Here is a 21,392-nt window from a genome sequence, read left to right as displayed (position 1 = left end):
ACACATATTACTATACTTTGTTTAAACTTATTTTCATTGATTATTGTAATACTTTATAATTTATATTATTTCAATAAAAGTTACAGTTTTTATAATATCAAAATTACGACTGCAATTATTTAAAAGTTTTTTGTTTAATAATTTATAATATATTTTCAAGCAACTTTATATATATATAAGTTGTTTGTTGTTTTATTACCTCTAATTAATTGCTAATTAATTGTATTTTTGTTGTTAAGTTATGGCCAAATATTGAATAGCGGTATATTAAATAGACAAACCTGTATTTAATTTAAACTGCTGTAACATTGAGTAAATTATTATTATTATTATTATTATTAGGTAGGAGATATGGCAATAGATTTTTATTAAAAAATACATACAATTAAATGTTGTCCATGTTTTTGGTATAGGTTTTGGCATACTACCTTTCCCCGGCAAACATATGTATCATATTTGACACATTAACATATTTATATATATGGTACATTTGTTTGCTTGGGAGGGGTGGGCGTGTGTTGCTACAGTATATTTATTATTATTATTATTATTATTATTATTATTATTATTATTATTATTATTATTATTATTATATATATATATTGATTAATTAATTAATTATTAACTGTAATACTAAAATATGTAATGTTTAATTTTATATTTTCAATTATAAGATAATAAATTAAAATAAAAATTTTTATTATTTTCTATAAACACATATTATTTTATACTTGCTATTTGTTTTATACTATCTGTAATTATTATAAAATATAAGTTTTAAAATGTTTATTTTTTTTAAAAAAAAAATTACTTTTAATTTAATTTTTATTATTATTATGTTTGTACTTATTATTTATTGCTAACTTAATAATATATGAATATATAGATTAATTTAACATTTTTTCAATAAAAATAATAATTTTATTTAATATGATTATAATTTAAGTTAGTTGTATAAATTTTGAGATTAAAAAAAGCATATTTTCATAAATTATGTTTTTAAATATTTTTATATACTAGTATATATTATTTATAATAAAAAAAAATCACTATTTAATAACTAAAAAATGTATTAATTAATTTATTTAATAAATATACAGTAAATACTAATTTTTAAATACAATTACAATTAGTAACAAACAATTATTAACTGTGTGTGTGTGTGTGTGTGTGTGTTAGTTAATTATAATTATTTAGTTTATTATATGATTATAATATTATCATTAAAATACATGTAATTTGTTTAATTACAATAAAGTATATATAATTAATATAAAGTTATAAATAGTTTTAATATAATGTATTTACAAAAAAAAAATTACTTGTTTTACTGTATAAAAAAATAGCCTAAAAATTTACTGTATATTTATTTTAGGTAAAAATAAAAAATAATTAAAAAATAATGTATATTTTTTTTTATTTATTTATTTAAATTATTTGAAAACAATTTATTTTATTTTTAACTGGACTACCATTTACAGGGAATGTCACAGTTTTCGGTAACCGGATTGAAACAGGTATGTACAGCACAGTCCATATATGAATACCACCAGCCCTTACCGTCGACATAGCGGCACTCAAAGAATCGGTGAACATTGCCGGGGAACGGTATGTTACACCATTTACGGGTCAGACATTTTTCTTCGCATTGTTTGGGTATGGGTGCGGGTGTGGTAGTTGTCGGCTCAGTAGTAGTAGTAGTAGTTGTCGGTTCAGTAGTGGTAGTTGTTGTCGGCTCCTCAGTAGTTGTTGTCGGTATTGGTGTCGTAGTAGTAGTAGTAGTAGTTGTAGTGGTGGTAGTAGTAGTGGTAGTAGTTGTAGTGGTAGTAGTTGTTGGCGGATCGGTAGGTCGGGGCGCATACTTGCACTCCTGTACCTCCCTGTCGTTACCGTTGAGCATATCGTGTACTTTGTTTAGCAGCGGATTCAAAATGCCGTGTCCTTTGCAACGGCGATCCCAATCGTCATTCTGTAGGGCCCATACCATACCACCTGACAGTCCCATTGATTTCAAATAAATTATCTACAAATAAATGTACGGTAAGTATAGTTGTTTAGTGTCGTAGCTATATAAATGTGTTGGTTATACTGTATATACCTTGCAGGCAATTGATTCCGGATCGTCATAGCCAATAAATACAGTACCATTATAAGCGTACGGTGCCCGATACATTTCATCGTGGCTCAGGTGCCAGGTTGACGGACTACCCTCAATCATTTCACAGATCTACCGGTGCAGGGGATGGGGTTGGGATAGGGTTAGAGGAGATTGATTAGCTAAAAACAACTCAACTCAATAGGGATGAAAAAACATACCTCATTATAGCCGTAGACACCCGGTTCGCCAGTTATCGGACCTGGAGGTGACATACCGCGAGCCGAATCGTGTAGCCGATGATGTTGACTGTCCATCAGTGTCCAGGCTCGGCCATAGAACGGCAAACCCATTACAATCTTTTCGCGGGTCAAACCCCTGTCCAGATAGTAGTGTATCGTATAGTTTACATTGAAAAACGGATAGTCACCGGTGGTCGGATCTTCCGGGCTGTTATATAGGGGTGCATTGTGTCCCAGTTCATCGTCCCAACCGCCGTGATAGTCGTAGGTCATGACATTACCCCAATCAAGCAGTTCGTTCAGCTCAGCGATATGATAGGCCTTATCGATAGTACGATAACCGGGCGATAGGGCGGCCGTCAATAGCCAACCGTGCGGTTCGAAAGCCTCCTTAAGTTCGGCCAACAGATGATTGAAACCGTCGTTATCTTTGGCCTCATCGCCGCCACGCGAACCGGGATATTCCCAGTCCAGGTCCAGACCGTCGAAATCCCATTTGGTTAGAAAGGTGACCACACTCTGGACAAATCGCTGACGGTTTGGCTGCTTAGCCATATCCGAGTACTTTTCCGACCCCTCATACCAACCGCCCAACGATATGAATGTCGTTAACAATGGGTTTTTCTTTTTCAAATCGTTGAACACTTTATAGCCCTCTATGTTTGAAAGATTCATAAATATTATATCCAATTAGTTTATTATCAAAAAAAAAATTACCAAAAAATAATAGGTGTGTCGGGATATATATATATATATATAGGATTGATATTAAATTTAAATCTGTTTTGTTTGTGTTTTTTATATTGTTATACAAAGCATTTAAATGAAATTATTTATTTATTAATTGTTTTTTTAGTATTGATTACTTTAGTGTCAATAATAATAAGGTCTATATATATAATAATGTTATATATATAATAACTTTATAACCCTCTATTGATATATAATATATGATATATACAGTATATAAATAAAGTTAAAAACATTTTTAACTACACTTATCTAAAATATAATATAATATTAACTCTCAGATATACTGATTGTTTGTATACTGAAAAATCATAAACAGTATATAAGGGGGGAAATGGTAGATATATTGGAACAGGTAGGTTATTTAATAATATAGTTTACCGTAATGTTAAAAAAATCCAAATATTATATCCAATTAGTTTATTATCTTTAAAAAATTTACTTAAAAAATAGGTATCGGGATATATATCAATCCTATATATATATATATATATATATAGGATTGATATTAGAAATTGTTTTTTGACTGATGGGGGATAGGGATGGGTATGTTATTTAATAATATATATTTATATAGTTTATTGTAATGTTGAAAAAGTCATATATTATATTCAATTAGTTTATTATCCTAAAAATTTACTTAAAAAATAGGTATCGGAATATATATATATATATAGGACTGATATTAGAAACTGTTTTTTTGACTGATAGGGGGATAGGGATGGGTAGGTTATGTAATAAGTAGGATAGGTAGGTTAAAATTACCGTAATGTTCATCCAGCCATGGATCAAACATTTCCATTTCGTAGGTGGTTTCGTTGACTTTGGCAAAACCATAGTTCAAATGTGTACACAGCTCCGGGTCGATGTTTTCAATTTTGTAGCCCCGGTAGAAAAACCAGGTACCCACATAGCATACAATACGGTGCGGTTTTTTGATATAGTCATTGTGATCTATATTTTTTATAATTATTTTATAAAATTTGTAAAAAAATTAAAATAAAAACAATAATTTAATGTTTTAGTATTTTTATTTTTGGTTAGACCTTAATATAGAAAGTTATATCAAAGTTATTATTATTATTATTATTAGTATTATTACCTCTTTTTTGAACACAACTAACAATTGTTGCCAAACATATGGCAAACAAAATAACCGCAAACTTAGACATCTTTAATTAAAAAAAAAACTTATTTATTTGATGTAAAAAATTATACTAAACTAACCTTGCTTATATATAGGTAATAAAAATTTATATATAATAATAATAGATATAGATATATATATATCCTGTTTAATAACTATATATACATGTATATTATTGAACTTTTATATATATATTTTATTTATTAAATTATTTTAAGTACTATTCCATAATTGGCTAAACATTTTTGAAGTTTATATATATATATTATGAGATTTAAAGTGTCATTATATCGATATATTGTGTGACAGTTATTGAATTCATTGAATTAACATCTAATAAAATAATAATAATAATCATAAGATATTATAAAATTCAATAGAAAAAAAACTTGACTTCAATTACAGTAATTTTTATATCACAAAAAAATATTATTATACAATAGTTTTTTTTGACGTTAAAAATATAGAAACTATAAATATTATCTAATAATAATAATAATTTTAATCCTAATGATAAAGTCATGTCAATAGTTTTAATAAACTATTTATATTAAATTTTTTACTTATAAATAATCAAATATAATACTATTTTTTTTATTGTTTCATAAAAACCTTTGTATTATATATTGTTTTAAAATAATAAAATAACAAAAATATTGATATGAGTTCAGAGAAAACTTTTAATATATACTTATTTTTTATCTTAATATATATGGAATAAAGCCAAAAAAAATTAATAAAAATAATCAAGCAACTTATTTGTTTTAAATATTTTTAAAACATTAATAATATTAGAAAAATAATTACTTTACTAATGTATTTTGTAATTTTTTTTGTATATTAAGTTATTATAAAATTTCAATTATTTATATACATTATATACATTATATAGATATATATTAATAATATATTAATAAGTTTATTAAAAAATATATTTTATAAAAAATATAGTATAAGTGCAATTGATAATAAACTATTGATATATATATATATATATACAGTAAAGTATATATATTTTTTATTATGGGAAACAAACAAATAAAAAACAATTTTCAACACTTGTCAATGTTTTTAGATAATATTATCAGTATTATTAAGTTTTTAATAACAATAAATAAATATTGATTTGATATAAATTATAAAAATGTTTGTATAAGTAATTTGTAGGTTAAAAAAAACTTGTTATTACTTTTAATTTTAATAAACAACTTTTAATAATAATAATAATAATTTTTCTGCAATAATATTATTACTGAATGTTAATAAATAAATCAAATAATATGAATATTAATTATTATTATTTTTTGATAAATTATTTATAAATATATTTATCTATTAAACATTTAGGTAAAGTTTTTTTTAAATTATTGAAGTCAAATATATATATTTATCTAAAATATATAAAACAACAAAAAAAAAAATTTTTTACTGGCATTTATATCATAAAATATTTTATTAATATTAATAAAAATCTATTGTTTTATTAATCATTGTAAATATATTCAAGATATTGTAAAATTTTATTTTATAATTTTTGTATATTTATAGAAAAAAAAATCTTAATAAGAGATAATGGATATATTTTTTAAAAAATTATTAATAAAATATTAAAAGTTTATTTAAACAAATAAACTTAAGATAAATATTACAGTATATTTAAAGTGAAAATAATTTAAGATAATATTAATTATTAAGATACTTATGTGAATTTAAACATATTAAAATTTTCAAAGAAAAAATATTTATATTGTATAAATTATAAGTAAAAATATAAAATTATAAGTAAAATATAATCAGTTTTTAAAAGCTATTAGCATTCACAGTGCAAATTAAAAAAAAAAATTATTTAATAAAATAATATTAAAATAATATAAAAATAATAAATATTTAAGTGCTAATTAATTTATTCATATAAATTATTTTTTTTATAAATTTAATTAAATTTATTAGACATTTCTAATTTTAGAACATTATTATGTAATATAAAAATTTTAAGCTATATATATATATATATTTATGCATTATTTTCAATACTCTAATAGACTCAGTTTGAATTGAAAAATATAATTAAAAATAAATATATCGCTGAATTGTCAGACACAGACAATTAGAATTCAGACAACAAACTTATTTGATTTTAAGTTTATAGTTTAAACTATTTCATCCTAGTTTTGATTATCAATGTTACAGATAAACTATTAATTAATTTACACAACAAAATAATAATATTAATAAAATACAATTAAAAAAATATTATAATTATTTATATATAAATTTTTTTTTGTATTTAGTATTTTTTTATTGATATTAATTTATCAAATACTCTATTATTATTGATAATTATATTTCAGTTAATTGTCTATTAATTAATCAAAAATAACTGATTATTGTTAATGTCATCCAATTGAAAGTGAAATAAATTTTGATTTATTTTATTTTTACATTCAATATAAAAAATAATATATATATATAAAAATAGGACGCAAACATAGTTTATTTAGGGCATTAATTTTTTTTTAATAAAAAAATGTTGTCACTAAATCTATTGGTGGTATTATTGCCACTATTAGGTCAATTGGCTAACAGTGCTAGTCTATCGGTGCCCAAAAGGGGTAATGTTTTTTTTTTAAATATACATATATAATATATATAAATATATATATATATATGTTAAAATGATAATTATTTTTTTTTTAATATATAGATCATAATGATTACGTGAAAAATCCTAAACGTGTTACCTGTTATGTGGGTACATGGTTTCACTATAGGGGCTATAGTCTGGATCAGATACCGGCCCAACTGTGCACACATCTATACTATGGTTTTGCCAAAATCAATGAAAAATCCTATGAATTAGAAGCGGCCGACCCTGAACTGGACATACACTTAAGTAAGTCAGTAATTACAGACATACCGGTGCTCAACACCCACACCCATCTATACCAACATAACATACCGGTGCTCTAACTAGCCCACCCACCCCACCCCATCCCACATAAACTAAACTAACAAGTATATAAAAATATGACATAGCGATGCTCCACACCCAGTCACCCCACCCCACCCCCCATAAACTAACCCAATAAGTAAGTAAAAATATAACATACCGGTGCTCTAACTAGCCCACCCACCCTATCCCCCATAAACTAACCCAATAATAATAAGCTTATATATCTGGCAATAGACGGCTACAAGACATTCAATGATTTACGTCAGAAAAATCCATTGCTATCGACATTCATATCGTTAGGCGGTTTCTATGAGGGATCGGAAAAATACTCGGATATGGCTAAGCAGCCAAACCGCCAGACGTTTATCAAATCGGCCGTCGATTTCCTAAAAAAATACGATTTCGACGGTCTGGACCTTAACTGGGAATATCCGGCCAACAGAGGCGGCGACGAACAGAAAGATAAGGACAACTTTGTTCAACTGGTTCAGGAGCTCAGGGCTGAACTGGATAAGGATGGCTATCTGCTGACGGCACACTTATCGCCGGTTAGATCGACCATCGATAAGGCCTACGATATAGAGAAGCTGAACACACTGTTGGACTGGGCTAATGTCCAAGCCTATGACTATCACGGGAGCTATGATAACGGACTGGAACATCCGGCACCGTTATATAATAATCCATACGATCCGAAAACTGACAGTGTTTTATCTATTAACTATACGGTCAGTTACTATTTGGATAGGGGTTTGAGTAAGGATAAAATGGTACTGGGTCTACCGTTTCACGGTCGCTCATGGATCTTGGAGGATAAGTCACATGTTAGGCTACACGACAGTGCCCGAGGTATGTCACCCGAGTTGCCCTATAGTAAGGAATCGGGTGTTGTTGCCTTCAATGAGGTAATGTTTTTTTTATATAAATTTTTAAATATATGCTTATTATTAACTTATACTATACTCCTATAACACCATCGCCACAACCACCATCACCACAACCACCACAACCACCATCACCACAACCACCATCACCACAACCACCACCACAACCACCATCACCACAACCACCATCACCACAACCACCATCACCACAACCACCACAACCACCACAACCACCACAACCACCACAACCACCACAACCACCACAACCACCACAACCACCACAACCACCACAACCACCACAACCACCACAACCACCACAACCACCACAACCACCACAACCACCACAACCACCACAACCACCACAACCACCACAACCACCACAACCACCACAACCACCACAACCACCACAACCACCACAACCACCACAACCACCACAACCACCACAACCACCACAACCACCCACTAAATAGATATGTAAACTATCATTGGACTACCCGTCCCAATGGCACATGCACTTTGACTGGGACTATGAGGCACCCTATACATACAATGATAAAATATTTGTCGGCTACGATGATATCTATAGTATTGAATGCAAGATAACATACCTGAAAAAAATTGGCCTATCGGGTGTTATGATTTCGGGCCTACAATTTGATGACTACAAAAACGATTGTCGCTATGGCCAGTACTCCCTAACCTATAAAGTACAGGAGCTGTTGAACGGTTTGGGTAGTATGACACACGAGTGCGCCTATCGTCCGCCACCGCCACCCGATCCGACAACTCTGCCGCCGCCGACCACACCGACTACACATCATACAGATCCGACACTACCGCCAACATTGCCTCCGACAACAACACCTATACCTATATCGGAACGGTGTGCCCGACAGTGCGGCAAACGATTGTGGTGTAACATATCGTTTCCGGGTAATGAACACAAATTCATTGCCTGCCGGGACATACCCGATAAGGGCTGGTGGGAGACCTATTTTGATTGTTCAGTCCATACAAAATTCAATCCCCGCACCGAAAACTGTGACATTCCCGACCTATAGATAGATATATATTTATATATATATATATAACTAGCAATCTATAGATTATTATAATAAATAAAATTATTATTATTAAATTTACAGTAAATATTATAATTGTTGTAATTTTTCAAATGATTTATATATATTTATTATTATTTAAATTTTTTATTAGTAATCAAGATTTAATATGATTTATATATATATATATATAGAGTTACAGATATATTGATAATTTTTTTTTGTACAGTAAAACAAGTAATCATTTTAATTATTATTATTATTAATAGTTGTATTTTTTTAAAAAAAATGTGTAAATGTTTTCATACAAAATAAACAAATTATTATTATTTATATTTAGTGTTTCATTATTCATTATCACTATATTTTTAAAATTTATAAATACATAAAATAACTATTAATATAAACTATAAATAAAACTATTATTGATTATAGTGTTATATATATATATATATATAAATTTATATTAAATAAGTTGAAAACTTTCCTAATAGTTTATTGATAATAAATTATTAATAAATTATTAATAAATTTAAAAAAAAAAATTTATTTAATGCTTAACTTGAATAATATTATAAATATTTATTACATTAAATTACTTTATTATTATTTTTTAATTTTCATCAATTATATACAGTGTATAATACTTGTAAGTTACAAATTGTAACTTTAATAAATATTATTTTTTTTAATAAATATTATTTTTATTTATAGATTGTTGGTATTGTTAACCACATATAATGTTTTATATAAGGTTAAAATTGCACATGTATGTTTAAGGTTGGTTATGTTTAGGTTGGCCCATATTTGCACACTTGTACCTTACTATCTTTACCGTTGAGCATATCATATACTCTATGCATTAGTGGACTGATACCCATTTTGCATCTATTATCCCAGTCATCATTTTGCAGCGCCCATACCATACCACCCGACAGTCCCATAGCTTTCAAATAGCTAATCTATATATATACACAAAAAAAATATCAGTATAAAACATATATATAAATTATTAATTAATTTTTTTTAAGCTAGCTAAGTTAAATTATAACTAATTTTTAATTAATTAACTTAATTAAAAAATAAATTAATTTAAAAATCAATTATACTTTGCATGCAATACTTTCGGTGTCGTCATAACCGATAAATAGGTTGTCATTGTAGGCATACGGTGCCCGATACTGTTGATCGTGGCTCATGTGCCATGTGGTTGGACTATGTATTATCATTTGGCATATCTACCCGTCAACCCAACCATTTAATAAACAATTGTTATAATTACTATAACACACACACATATATACCGTATATATACCTCATTATAGCCATAGATACCGTCTTCACCGGATAGTGGACCGGGAGGTGCTACACCTTTAGATTGATCGTACAGATGATGGTGTTCCCTATCAACCAGTGTCCAGGCTCTACCATAGAATGGTAGACCCATTACTAGTTTTTCTCTGGTCAAACCATGGCTCAGGTAGTAATTGACAGTATAGTTAACATTCAGATAGGAATAGTTTCCCGATTTCGGTTCATTAGGACTGCCATATAGGGGTGCATTGTGTCCCAGTAGGTCATCCCAATAGCCGTGATAGTCATGCGTCTTGATGTTAGCCCAATCTAATTGGTCGTTGAGTTGGCCAATATGATAGGCCCTGTCCAATGTTGTATAGATAGGCGATAGGGCGGCCGTCAATAGCCAACCGTGCGGTTCAAAAGCTTCCCTGAGCTCAGCCAACAAGCGATTGAAATTTTCGATATCATTGTCCACATCGCCGCCACGCGAACCGGGATATTCCCAATCCAGATCCAGACCATCAAAATCCCATTGGCTAAGAAAGGTGACCACACTCTGGACAAATCGCTGACGGTTTGGCTGTTTAGTCATATCCGAGTACTTTTCCGACCCCTCATACCAACCGCCCAACGATATCAATGTTGTTAACAATGGATTTTTCTTTTTCAAATCGTTGAACACTTTATAGCCCTCTATTGGTGGATAATATATGATATAAATAAAGTTAAAAACATTTTACTACACTTATCTAATATAAAAAAAATTAACTCAAATATACTGATTGTTTGTATACTGAAAAATCATAAACAGTATATAAGGGGGGAACTGGTAGATATATACAGAACAGGTAGGTTATTTAATAATATATATATAGTTTACCTTAATATTGAAAAATCCTAATATTATCATTAAGTACAAGCATTTAAGTAAAATTATTTATTAATATATTTTTGTGTGTGTTAATTACTTTAGTGGCAATAATAATAAGGTCTAAATTTATAATAATGTTATATTATATAATAACTTTATAACACTCTATTGATATAAATATAAATACAGTTACAAAATATTTTGCTACACTTATCTAATATAAAAAAAATTAACTCAAATATACTGATTGTTTATATACTGAAAAATCATAAACAGTATATAGGGGCAACTGGTAGATATAGAGAGAGGACAAGTAGGTTTAATAATACATGTATATATATGATATATAGTTTACCGTAATGATCGTCCAGCCAGGGATCAAACATTTGCATTTCGTAAGTGGTTTCATTGATTTTGGCTACACCATAGTTCAAGTGTGTGCACAGGTAGGGATCAATGTTTTCTAGTTTGTAGCCCCGGTAGAAAAACCAGGTACCAACATAGCATACGATACGGTGAGGATTTTTTGTATAGTCATTGTGATCTACAGTATAGTTGAATTAGTTGATACCAAAAAAATAATAATAATTACTATTAAATGATTTAACTATACAATTAGTATATAATAAAAATAATTACCTCTTTTTGGGACACATGTGACCAATGCTACCAAACAAATGCCAGAAAAAACTATTGCAAACTTTGTTGACATTTAGGTATAAATTAAAATAAATTAATATTTAAAATTTTGAATTATTATTATTATAAAATTAAAAACAATATATATATATATATATATATAGGATATTTATTTTATGTATATGTCTACTTGAAATATACATATATAGTATAAATACAGATCCGGCTTTATTATTAGTAAATTCAATAATAATAATAATAATAATAATTTTATCATTTGATTATAACAATAGTTAAATTTAGTAGCAATTATTAATAACAGTATATAATTTTCAAATTTATTATTTCACAAATACAGGGAATTGTTATCAATGGATAATAACTAATATAATTGTTTTTTTTTGTGTTGTAATTATTATATTAAATATCAAAAAAGCCTAAACTATAGACTATACTCAATATTATGATAAGATTATTGTTATTATTAATACAGTATTTTTTGTGTTATATTGTTTGTCTTATTTTAAAAAAATTATTATTAATTTTATTTATTACTGTATGTATTAGTATTAAAAAATTAATGATATTATCTTAAATTTTTAAGCCATATATTTAGAGTAATTAATTATAAATAAATAATAACATTAATTACATTTAATTAAAAACAAAATAATTTTATATTTAGTTTTAATTTATTATATTTAAGATAAAAATTTATTAAGTAAACTTATTTATATCTATGTGTATTTTTAAAATAAAATAAATATTATAACAAAAAATAAATCAATGATACAATTAAAACTTTTTATCAATTAGTAAAATTAACTAATTAAAATTAATTGAATAATATTAATTATAGTATATTATTTATATTTATTTAGTAACTGTACCTGCTTATATAAATAAAATTTAACTTTTTTTTAATTAATAAATAAAATTTAAACATAATTTATTATTTATAACAAATAATAATGCAATTTGTTTATTTTTATTAATTATATAATAATAATAATTAGTTATTAATTATAATTAATGGTATTTACAAAATTAATATATAAAAAATTATATAATAGATTACTTGGTTTTACTGTATAATAAATAATTAGATTATTTTAAATTTAAAAAAAAACAATATTTTTTATGACATTTAAAAATATTATGTTTTTTTTTGAAACCGATTATTATTATTATTCAAAAAATAATACTAATAATAATCACTGGCAGGGAATGTCACAGTTTTCCGTACGGGGATTATAGCATGTATGTAGAGCACAGTCAAAATAGGTACCCCACCAGCCCTTATCGGGTACATCACGGCATGCTATATATTTGTGTACATTGTGGGGGAACGGTATGTTACACCAGGGTCGTTTGCCGCACTCTTCGGCACATTGTTCGGCTATGGGTTTCGGGCTGGGTGTCGGTGTTGGCGGTGGTGTCGGTGTGGGCGGTGGTGTCGGTTCGGTTGGTCGGGTATGCGGTGTCGTGGGTGTTGTCGGCGGCGGCTGAGTAGTTGGTTCGGGTGTCGGTGGCGGCCTATAGGCACACTCGTGTGTATCCCTGGCCGGACCATTCAACAGGTCCTTGACTTTGTTGGACAGGGAGTATTTGCCGTATCGGCAATCGTTGTTGAAGTCATCATTTTGTAAAGCCCATAGTACGGCACCCGATAGTTGCATTTTTTTCAAATAGGTAACCTTACATTCAATACTATTGATATCATCGTAACCGACCCATATGTCATCGTTGTAGGTATAGGGGGCCTCGTAGTCCCAATCGTAGTGCATATGCCATTTGGACGGGTCAGTCATAACCATTTTGCATATCTATTCAAAAAATAAATATTTTTTTTAATTATATATTTATATATATATAGATAATGATAATTAAAAGTTTAAATAAAATAGTAATATATTGTCTATACAGTTAAATTTTAACAGCTAAGCAAGGTAAACTGTTAGTATACATTACTAAATATTAGGTAAGTTATATACAGTATACAAAGTACCTTGCTAAAAAAGTATTGCATAATATTAAACTAAAATTTAAAAACTTTTTAAGTATCATAAACTCTATATATATATATATATATATATATATATAGATAATGATAATTAAAAATTTAAATATGAGTAATATATTGTGTATACAGTTAAATTTTAACTAAGCTAAGCAAGGTAACTGTTAGTTTACCTAATATACATTATATTAGGTAAGTTATATACAGTATATAAAGTACCTTGCTAAAAAAAGTATTACATAATATTAAACTAAAAAGTTTAAAAACTTTTTAATTGTCATAAACTGTATATATATATTAATTAGATTAAAACTGTTATATAGTATAGACACTAACCTCATTGAAACCGATAACACCGGGCTCCCGTGTATATGGCAATGCCGGTGACATACCTTTGGCACCGTCATACAAATGTATATGACCCTTATCCAGTAGACTCCAGGCACGCCCGTAGAATGGCAAACCCATAACCAGTTTACTCTTATCCAGACCATTGGCCAGATAGTAGTTGACCGTATAGTTGACCGTAAAGTACGGATAGTCACCCGATTTTGGATCTTCCAGTCGATGATAAAGGGGTGCATTATGTCCTAAAAAGTTTTCCCAACCACCATGATAGTCGTAGGTCATAACATTGGCCCAATCCAACAGTTTATTCAGCTTCGGTATGTCGTAGCCGATATCGATTTTCGGTTTACCCGGCGATACGGCAGCCGTCAACAGATAGCCGTCTTTATCCAACTCAGCCCTAAGTTCTTCGACCAGATGTATGAAATTGTCTTTATCTTTGGCCTCATCGCCGCCACGACTGCCCGGAAACTCCCAGTCCAGGTCCAGGCCGTCGAACTCGTATTTTTTGATAAAATCGACGGCCGATCGGACAAATCGTTGCCGATTTGGCTGCTTAGCCATATCCGAGTACTTTTCCGACCCCTCATACCAACCGCCCAACGATATGAATGTCGTTAACAATGGGTTTTTCTTTTTCAAATCGTTGAACACTTTATAGCCCTCTATGTTTGAAAAATTCATAAATATTATATCCAATTAGTTTATTATCAAAAAAAAAATTTACCTAAAAATAATAGGTGTGTCGGGATATATATTGTATTGATATTAAATTTAAATCTGTTTTGTTTTTTTTATAGATATACTGATTGTATTGAAAATTGAAAACACTTTATAGCCCTCTATTGATATATAAAATATAAATATATATATATACAGTATATATAAATATAGTTACAAAAAAAAATATTTTACTACACACTTATCTATAATATAATATATAAACTCAAATATACTGATTGTATTGAAAATTGAAAAACAGTATATATGGGGGAACTGGTAGATATATTGGAACAGGTAGGTTATTTAATATATAGCCCTCTAGTTTTTTCTTATAGATACAAAATATTAAATAAAATTATTTATTAATTAATTTTTTGTTTGTTTGTTAATTATTTTACACTGGCAACTAATAAGATCGATATTTATAATAATAATAATAATGTTATATATATATATAATAACTATAAATATAGTTACAAAAAAAACATTTTACTATTACACTTAGCTATAATGTAATCTATATATATATATATATATATATATATATATATATATATATATATATATATTAACTTAAAAATATACTGATTGTGATACTAAAAAATTGCATACTAAACAGTATATGGGGGGGGACTGGTAGATATATAGGAACAGGTAGGTTGTTATATATATAACATATATTTTTAATTAATTAAAAAAAATCAATCATTTATACCAAAATGTATATCAAAATTGTCGTCAAAAACTTGCATATCGTAAGTGGTTTCGTTGATTTTGGCGAAACCGTAGACTAGATGTGTGCATAGTTCGGGCGGTATGTCTTCAATTTTGTAGCCCCGGTAGAAAAACCAGGTCCCGACATAGCATACTATGCGCATCGGATTTTTTTGGTAATCATTGTGATCTAGGTTGTTTTTTTAAGTTTTTTTTTAGTAATTAGTATAAATAAAAATGTTAATTATTATTATTAGATATATATATATATACCTCTTTTTGCAACCTTAATGTTGGCACCGATAGCCAATGTGACCGTCCCCAGTAGGACCAGCACAACCAGTTTAAGGACAGACATTATTATTATTATTATATATTTTTTTCAGCTATACCTATACTAACAATAATGTGAGCTTAGCTAGATCAATTTAGCTAGCTTATATAGAGATTAGTTTCCTATTAGTTCACATATATAATATATTATCTTATTAGTCATATATATCTTATTAGTAATTTTTTTTTTGTATCAATTTTTAACTAAATTTTTTTATACTGTATTTTAGTTTTTTTTTGATAAATATTGTCAATCAATCAGAGATAGAGAGAGAGAGAGAGAGAGAGAATACAATTATATAAATATTACATTATATGTCTTAATATTTTTTTTTATAAAAATAACCTTGATCATAGTTTATAAAAAAAAATGTTTGCCAATTACAACAGTTACATAGATTTATTTAAAAAAATAATATAACAATAAGTGCACTTGAAATCAATTGATAATTTCCTAGAAATACTCTACTTTTTTTTAGTATTAATTAATTAATTATTAAATGTATTTCTTATGAAAACTTTTAGTAATTTAGCAATACTTTTGTATTTAGTTGAGATCATTGGCAACACTATATCCTATTTTAATTATTAATTATTTTTTAAAAAAAAACTATTATTTGTTTATAAACTATAAAACAAAAACTAATAAATACTGTATTTAAATATTTTATAAATAGTTGAATTTAATTTATTAGATATTTTTTTAAAAAATAAATATATTGTTAATATATAATAATACTATAAGTTTATAATACATGTATATTATTACTAATGTATATTAAATATAATTATATTTTTCTAATATAATAGTATATATAATTTATATACTATTATCAAAAAAAAAATAATAATTCAAAGTTTAAGTAGGGTAACTTTATCAATTTTTTTGACAAAATATTTCTAGTATATGTATTTAAAATATATTAAGTCAATAGTAAATAAAATTGACAATTAATTGATTTATTTATTAAATATATTTTTAGCAAACAAAAAATTAGCCATTAGTCACACAATATGTATTATAATTATATTTAATTTGTATATTATTTTATATTCATATATAATACTAATTTTACTAATATCTAAATAATAATTTTTTAAAAAAATAAATACAAACATTTAAATGTAATTTGTTTATTTTATTTAATTAATTTATTGCTAATATAATAATTAAGTATGTATTTACAATAAATTATATTTATAAAATAAATTTCATAGATTACTTGTTTTACTGGGTATATACTGTATATATATTAATATATAATAAATATATAATATATATATATGTATTAATATTATTTTTTTTAAAAAAAAACATATTAAAACCGGGTATTTTTTATTTAACAGGAAATGTCACAGTTTTCCGATCGGGGATTATAACAAGTGCGTGAAGCACAGTCAAAATAGGTACCCCACCAGCCCTTGCCGGGTACATCACGGCAAGCGATATACTTGTGCTCGTTATGTGGGAACGGTATGTTACACCATTCACGTTTGCCGCACTCTTCGGCGCATTGTTCCGATATAGGTTTCGGCGACGGTGTCGGTGTAGGCGGTGTCGGCGGTTCAGGTGACTGAGTGGTACCGGTCGGGATAGTTGGCGGTGTTGTCGGTTCGGTAGACGGTGTCGGTGGCGATGGCGACGGTGTCGGCGGTATAACATATATACATTCATACGAGTCTTTTTCTTTGCCATTCAGCTGAGCGTTAACTTTGTTCAACAGCGGACTGACGCCTCCTTTGCATCGGTTATCAAAGTCATCGTTTTGTAGGGCCCATACCAACCCTCCCGAGAGTCCCATCTCTTTCAGGTATTTTGTCTGAAATTTTATTTTTTAAAATTAAAAATTGATTTTTTGTTTGTTTGTTTTTATAAAAAACTAACTAACTTTGCATTCAATACTATGGATGTCATCGTAGCCGACAAATATTGTTTTGTTGAAAGCATAGGGCGATTCATAGTACGGGTCATAATGGGTGCTCCATTGTTCCGGGTTAGTCATTACCATTTTGCATAACTATATGCCAAACCCCACCCCCCACCCCCAGCCAACAAACAAACACATAAAAAGAGAGAGAGAGAAGGATTAAAATATGAAATATTAGGTTAATATAGATTGATATAACAATAATTTTTTTTAAATAATATTATAATATATAATAGTTTAATAATATTATAAATAATATAGGGTTATAATATATAATGTATAATAACTACTGTATATTATTATTATTATTATTATTATAACTATATTATTAATTATAACAGTAATAACAGTATTATTAATCACAACTATAATAATAATACAGTAATGTATAAAATAGTTTACCTCATTGTAGCCGAAAACTCCCGGTTCGCCGGTAAACTCGCCGGCCGGTGACATACCACGGGCCGGATCATGGAGATGATAGTGCTCTTTATCGGTCATAGTCCAGGCTCGGCCATAAAACGGTACACCCATTACCATATTCTCTTTTTTCAGTCCCTTTTCCAGATAATAATGGATAGTATAGTTAATATTAAAGTACGGATAGTTTCCGCTTTTCGGATCCGACGGACTGTTAAACAAGGGGGCATTGTGTCCCAGTTCATCATCCCATCCCCCATGATAATCGTATGTCATAATATTGCCCCAATCCAACAAATCATTTAGCTTATGTATGTCCTCGTAAGCCGTATCTATAGTAGGCTTACCAGGGCTCAGGGCTGCCGTCAACAGATAGCCTTCTCTATCCAATTCAGTCCTGAGCTCTTCCATCAATAGATTGTAGTTATGTTTATCGCTTAGTTGGTCACCGCCACGATTGCCCGGATATTCCCAGTCGACGTCCAGGCCGTCAAAGTTGTATTTGTGAAGGAATGTCGACACACTTTTGACAAATCGCTGACGGTTTGGCTGCTTAGCCATATCCGAGTACTTTTCCGACCCCTCATACCAACCGCCCAACGATATGAATGTCGTTAACAATGGGTTTTTCTTTTTCAAATCGTTGAACACTTTATAGCCCTCTATGTTTGAAAAATTCAAAAATATATATATATAGAATTGATATTAAATTTAAATCTGTTTTGTTTTTTTTATATAGATATACAAAGCATTTAAATAAAATTATTTATTAATTAATTTTTTTTGAGTATTAATTACTTTAGTGGCAACACTTTATAGCCCTCTGTTTTGTTGTTTGTTTGTTTGTTTTTTGAGATACAAAAAAAATTATTAAAAAATTAATTTATTAATTAATTAATTGTTTTTTTTGAGTGTTAATTATTTTACTGTCAATAATAAGGTCTAATAATTATATAGTAATGTTATTTATATACCCAGATAATGCCTAATTAAAAGTTGAAATTTGAGTAAGGTATACAGTTAGTATACAGTTACCTAATATTTAGGTTGAATTATACATATATATATAAAGTACCTTGGCTAAAGTATTACTGTACATATTACTAAAAATTTAAACTTTTAACTTGCATAAACTGTATAACTGTATGTAATGTTTATATACTACTATATATATATATAGGGAGCTGATAGGTTGGACTGTTAGGTAGTTATAAATATTTAAATTAATAGGTGTTTAGTTTTTACCATAATGTTCGTCCAGCCACTGGTCAAACATTTGCATTTCGTAAGTGGTTTCGTTGATTTTGGCGAAACCATAGTTCAAATGTGTGCACAGGTAGGGGTCGATGTTTTCCAGTTTGTAGCCCCGGTAGAAAAACCAGGTACCAACATAGCAAACGATACGGTAGGGATTTTTTTTGTAGTCATTGTGGTCTAATTCAATTTTTTATTATATAAAAATTTATAAACATTATCATTATTATTATTGTAATAATAGTATTAGTATTAGTATTAGTAGTATTAGTAGTATTAGTAGTATTAGTAGTATTAGTAGTATTAGTAGTATTAGTAGTATTAGTAGTATTAGTAGTATTAGTATTAATAGTAGTAGTAGTAGTAGTAGTAGTAGTAGTAGTAGTAGTAGTAGTAGTAGTAGTAGTAGTAGTAGTAGTAGTAGTAGTAGTATTAGTGGTAGTAGTTGTAGTAGTGGTAGTAGTAGTAGTGGTAGTAGTAGTAGTAGTAGTGGTAGTAGTAGTAGTAGTAGTAATGATAATAATAGTAGTAATAATAATAATAATAAAACAATAGTAGTATAGTTACCCCGTTTGCCTCTGACCGCTCTGCCAGTGGTTACGGCTACTAAAGCCACCAAAAATATAATAACAACAATACTAAGCCTAGACATCATATATCGCCCGGTGCTTGCAATACAATGTGTCTGAATACTACATATATTCAAACCTAAATAGACTTTTATAATTTTTTTTACAATAATATTGTTTTTTAATTCCTGTTCAAAATTTATCGATAATACTGTAATAATAATAATAATAATTATAAGCCATTGAATATTAATTGTGTATTTTTTTGTTGTTGATATAAACTTGATATTTCATTGAAAAAATAAATAATATCTATATACAGGTATAGAAATTGTATCTATATAATGTTAAATAATAATTTCGTAATAATAAACGAGCCTGATATATTTACTTAAATATATATATATATATATATATTATTATATAGTGCCCCACATTTTAGATTAGATACTATAATATTATATATATATATATATATTATTTTATTGCATTTACATTATATTTATTATTTTATATTATTGACACTATAATCTATTATTAATAATTATCTAGTGATATAAGTGTCATTATTAATCAATAATATTATATATATATATATAAGTTACCTAGAGTATTTCAAGTATAAAATATATATTTTATATATATAATAGTATATATATATATAAGTTCTAGGAATTATATTAGGTTTAATTTTTTTTTAAAAATATATTGATTATTTTCAAATAGACACTTGTGTTTGATGTTTATTGACACATATTATAGATTATTATATTTACTGTAAGTTAAATTGATTAAAAAAAATATATCATAAAAAGTCTATTTAATAATTAATGTAATTTTCTTTTATGACATAATATAGTTAAATAATTATATTTATTTTTTTTTTAAAATTGTATTTATATAACTTTATTAATTTTTGCTATTATTAAAAAAAATTTATTAATAAGCATATTAATTATTTGTTTTTATTTAATATTATAAATTTATCATATATGTTACAAAAAAATAATAAAGTAAACAATAAATATTTTATTTATAAATTAAAAATATTTATTAATGTTTATAACTAGAAATCTTATCAAAATTAATAATAATAATAATATTACTATTAAATTGTTACTTATCTATTGATAGTTTAGTAA

The 21,392-nt window shown here is 27.4% G+C and overlaps 2 protein-coding genes across 2 annotated transcripts; one reads left to right on the top strand and one right to left on the bottom strand.

Annotated features, from left to right (window-relative positions):
- Positions 1–1,268: 1,268 nt before the first annotated feature.
- Positions 1,269–20,425, bottom strand: LOC128956752 (probable chitinase 10). Its single transcript, XM_054302470.1, has 23 exons — positions 20,249–20,425; positions 19,673–19,861; positions 18,410–19,089; positions 17,969–18,097; positions 17,425–17,899; positions 16,020–16,115; positions 15,748–15,936; positions 14,298–14,974; positions 13,160–13,767; positions 12,298–12,323; positions 11,942–11,992; positions 11,658–11,846; positions 10,448–11,124; positions 10,242–10,370; positions 9,927–10,094; positions 8,895–9,062; positions 8,151–8,561; positions 4,315–4,338; positions 4,190–4,259; positions 3,853–4,041; positions 2,317–2,993; positions 2,099–2,227; positions 1,269–2,023 (listed from the first exon to the last, which is right to left on the bottom strand). Exons 1-23 carry the CDS (start codon positions 20,334–20,336, stop codon positions 1,469–1,471), a joined length of 6,594 nt encoding a protein of 2,197 aa, XP_054158445.1. The 5' UTR covers positions 20,337–20,425; the 3' UTR covers positions 1,269–1,468.
- On the top strand, positions 6,693–9,173 carry LOC128955120 (chitinase-3-like protein 1). The gene is made up of 4 exons (XM_054300763.1): positions 6,693–6,846; positions 6,939–7,127; positions 7,422–8,092; positions 8,542–9,173. The coding sequence occupies exons 1-4, from the start codon at positions 6,762–6,764 to the stop codon at positions 9,130–9,132; spliced, it is 1,536 nt and encodes a 511-aa protein (XP_054156738.1). The 5' UTR covers positions 6,693–6,761; the 3' UTR covers positions 9,133–9,173.
- Positions 20,426–21,392: the final 967 nt, after the last annotated feature.

The sequence above is a fragment of the Oppia nitens genome, unplaced genomic scaffold (genome assembly GCF_028296485.1).
Source record: "Oppia nitens isolate AA-2021 unplaced genomic scaffold, nextdenovo-longstitch-racon4-pilon3 scaffold12_pilon_pilon_pilon, whole genome shotgun sequence".
Lineage (NCBI taxonomy): Eukaryota > Metazoa > Arthropoda > Arachnida > Sarcoptiformes > Oppiidae > Oppia > Oppia nitens.
Note: the sequence above shows the minus strand (reverse complement) of the source record. Positions and strands in the feature narration are given on the sequence as shown.

Coding starts and splice junctions, on each gene's coding strand:
- LOC128955120 (XM_054300763.1), top strand. CDS start 6,762: ATGTTGTCACTAAATCTATTGGTGGTATTATTGCCACTATTAGGTCAA. Junction 6,847..6,938: donor TCTATCGGTGCCCAAAAGGG/GTAATGTTTTTT, acceptor TTTAATATATAG/ATCATAATGATTACGTGAAA. Junction 8,093..8,541: donor GTGTTGTTGCCTTCAATGAG/GTAATGTTTTTT, acceptor CCCACTAAATAG/ATATGTAAACTATCATTGGA.
- LOC128956752 (XM_054302470.1), bottom strand. CDS start 20,336: ATGATGTCTAGGCTTAGTATTGTTGTTATTATATTTTTGGTGGCTTTA. Junction 11,847..11,941: donor CACATGTGTCCCAAAAAGAG/GTAATTATTTTT, acceptor ACTATACTGTAG/ATCACAATGACTATACAAAA. Junction 4,260..4,314: donor ATTACCTATATATAAGCAAG/GTTAGTTTAGTA, acceptor TTTTAATTAAAG/ATGTCTAAGTTTGCGGTTAT.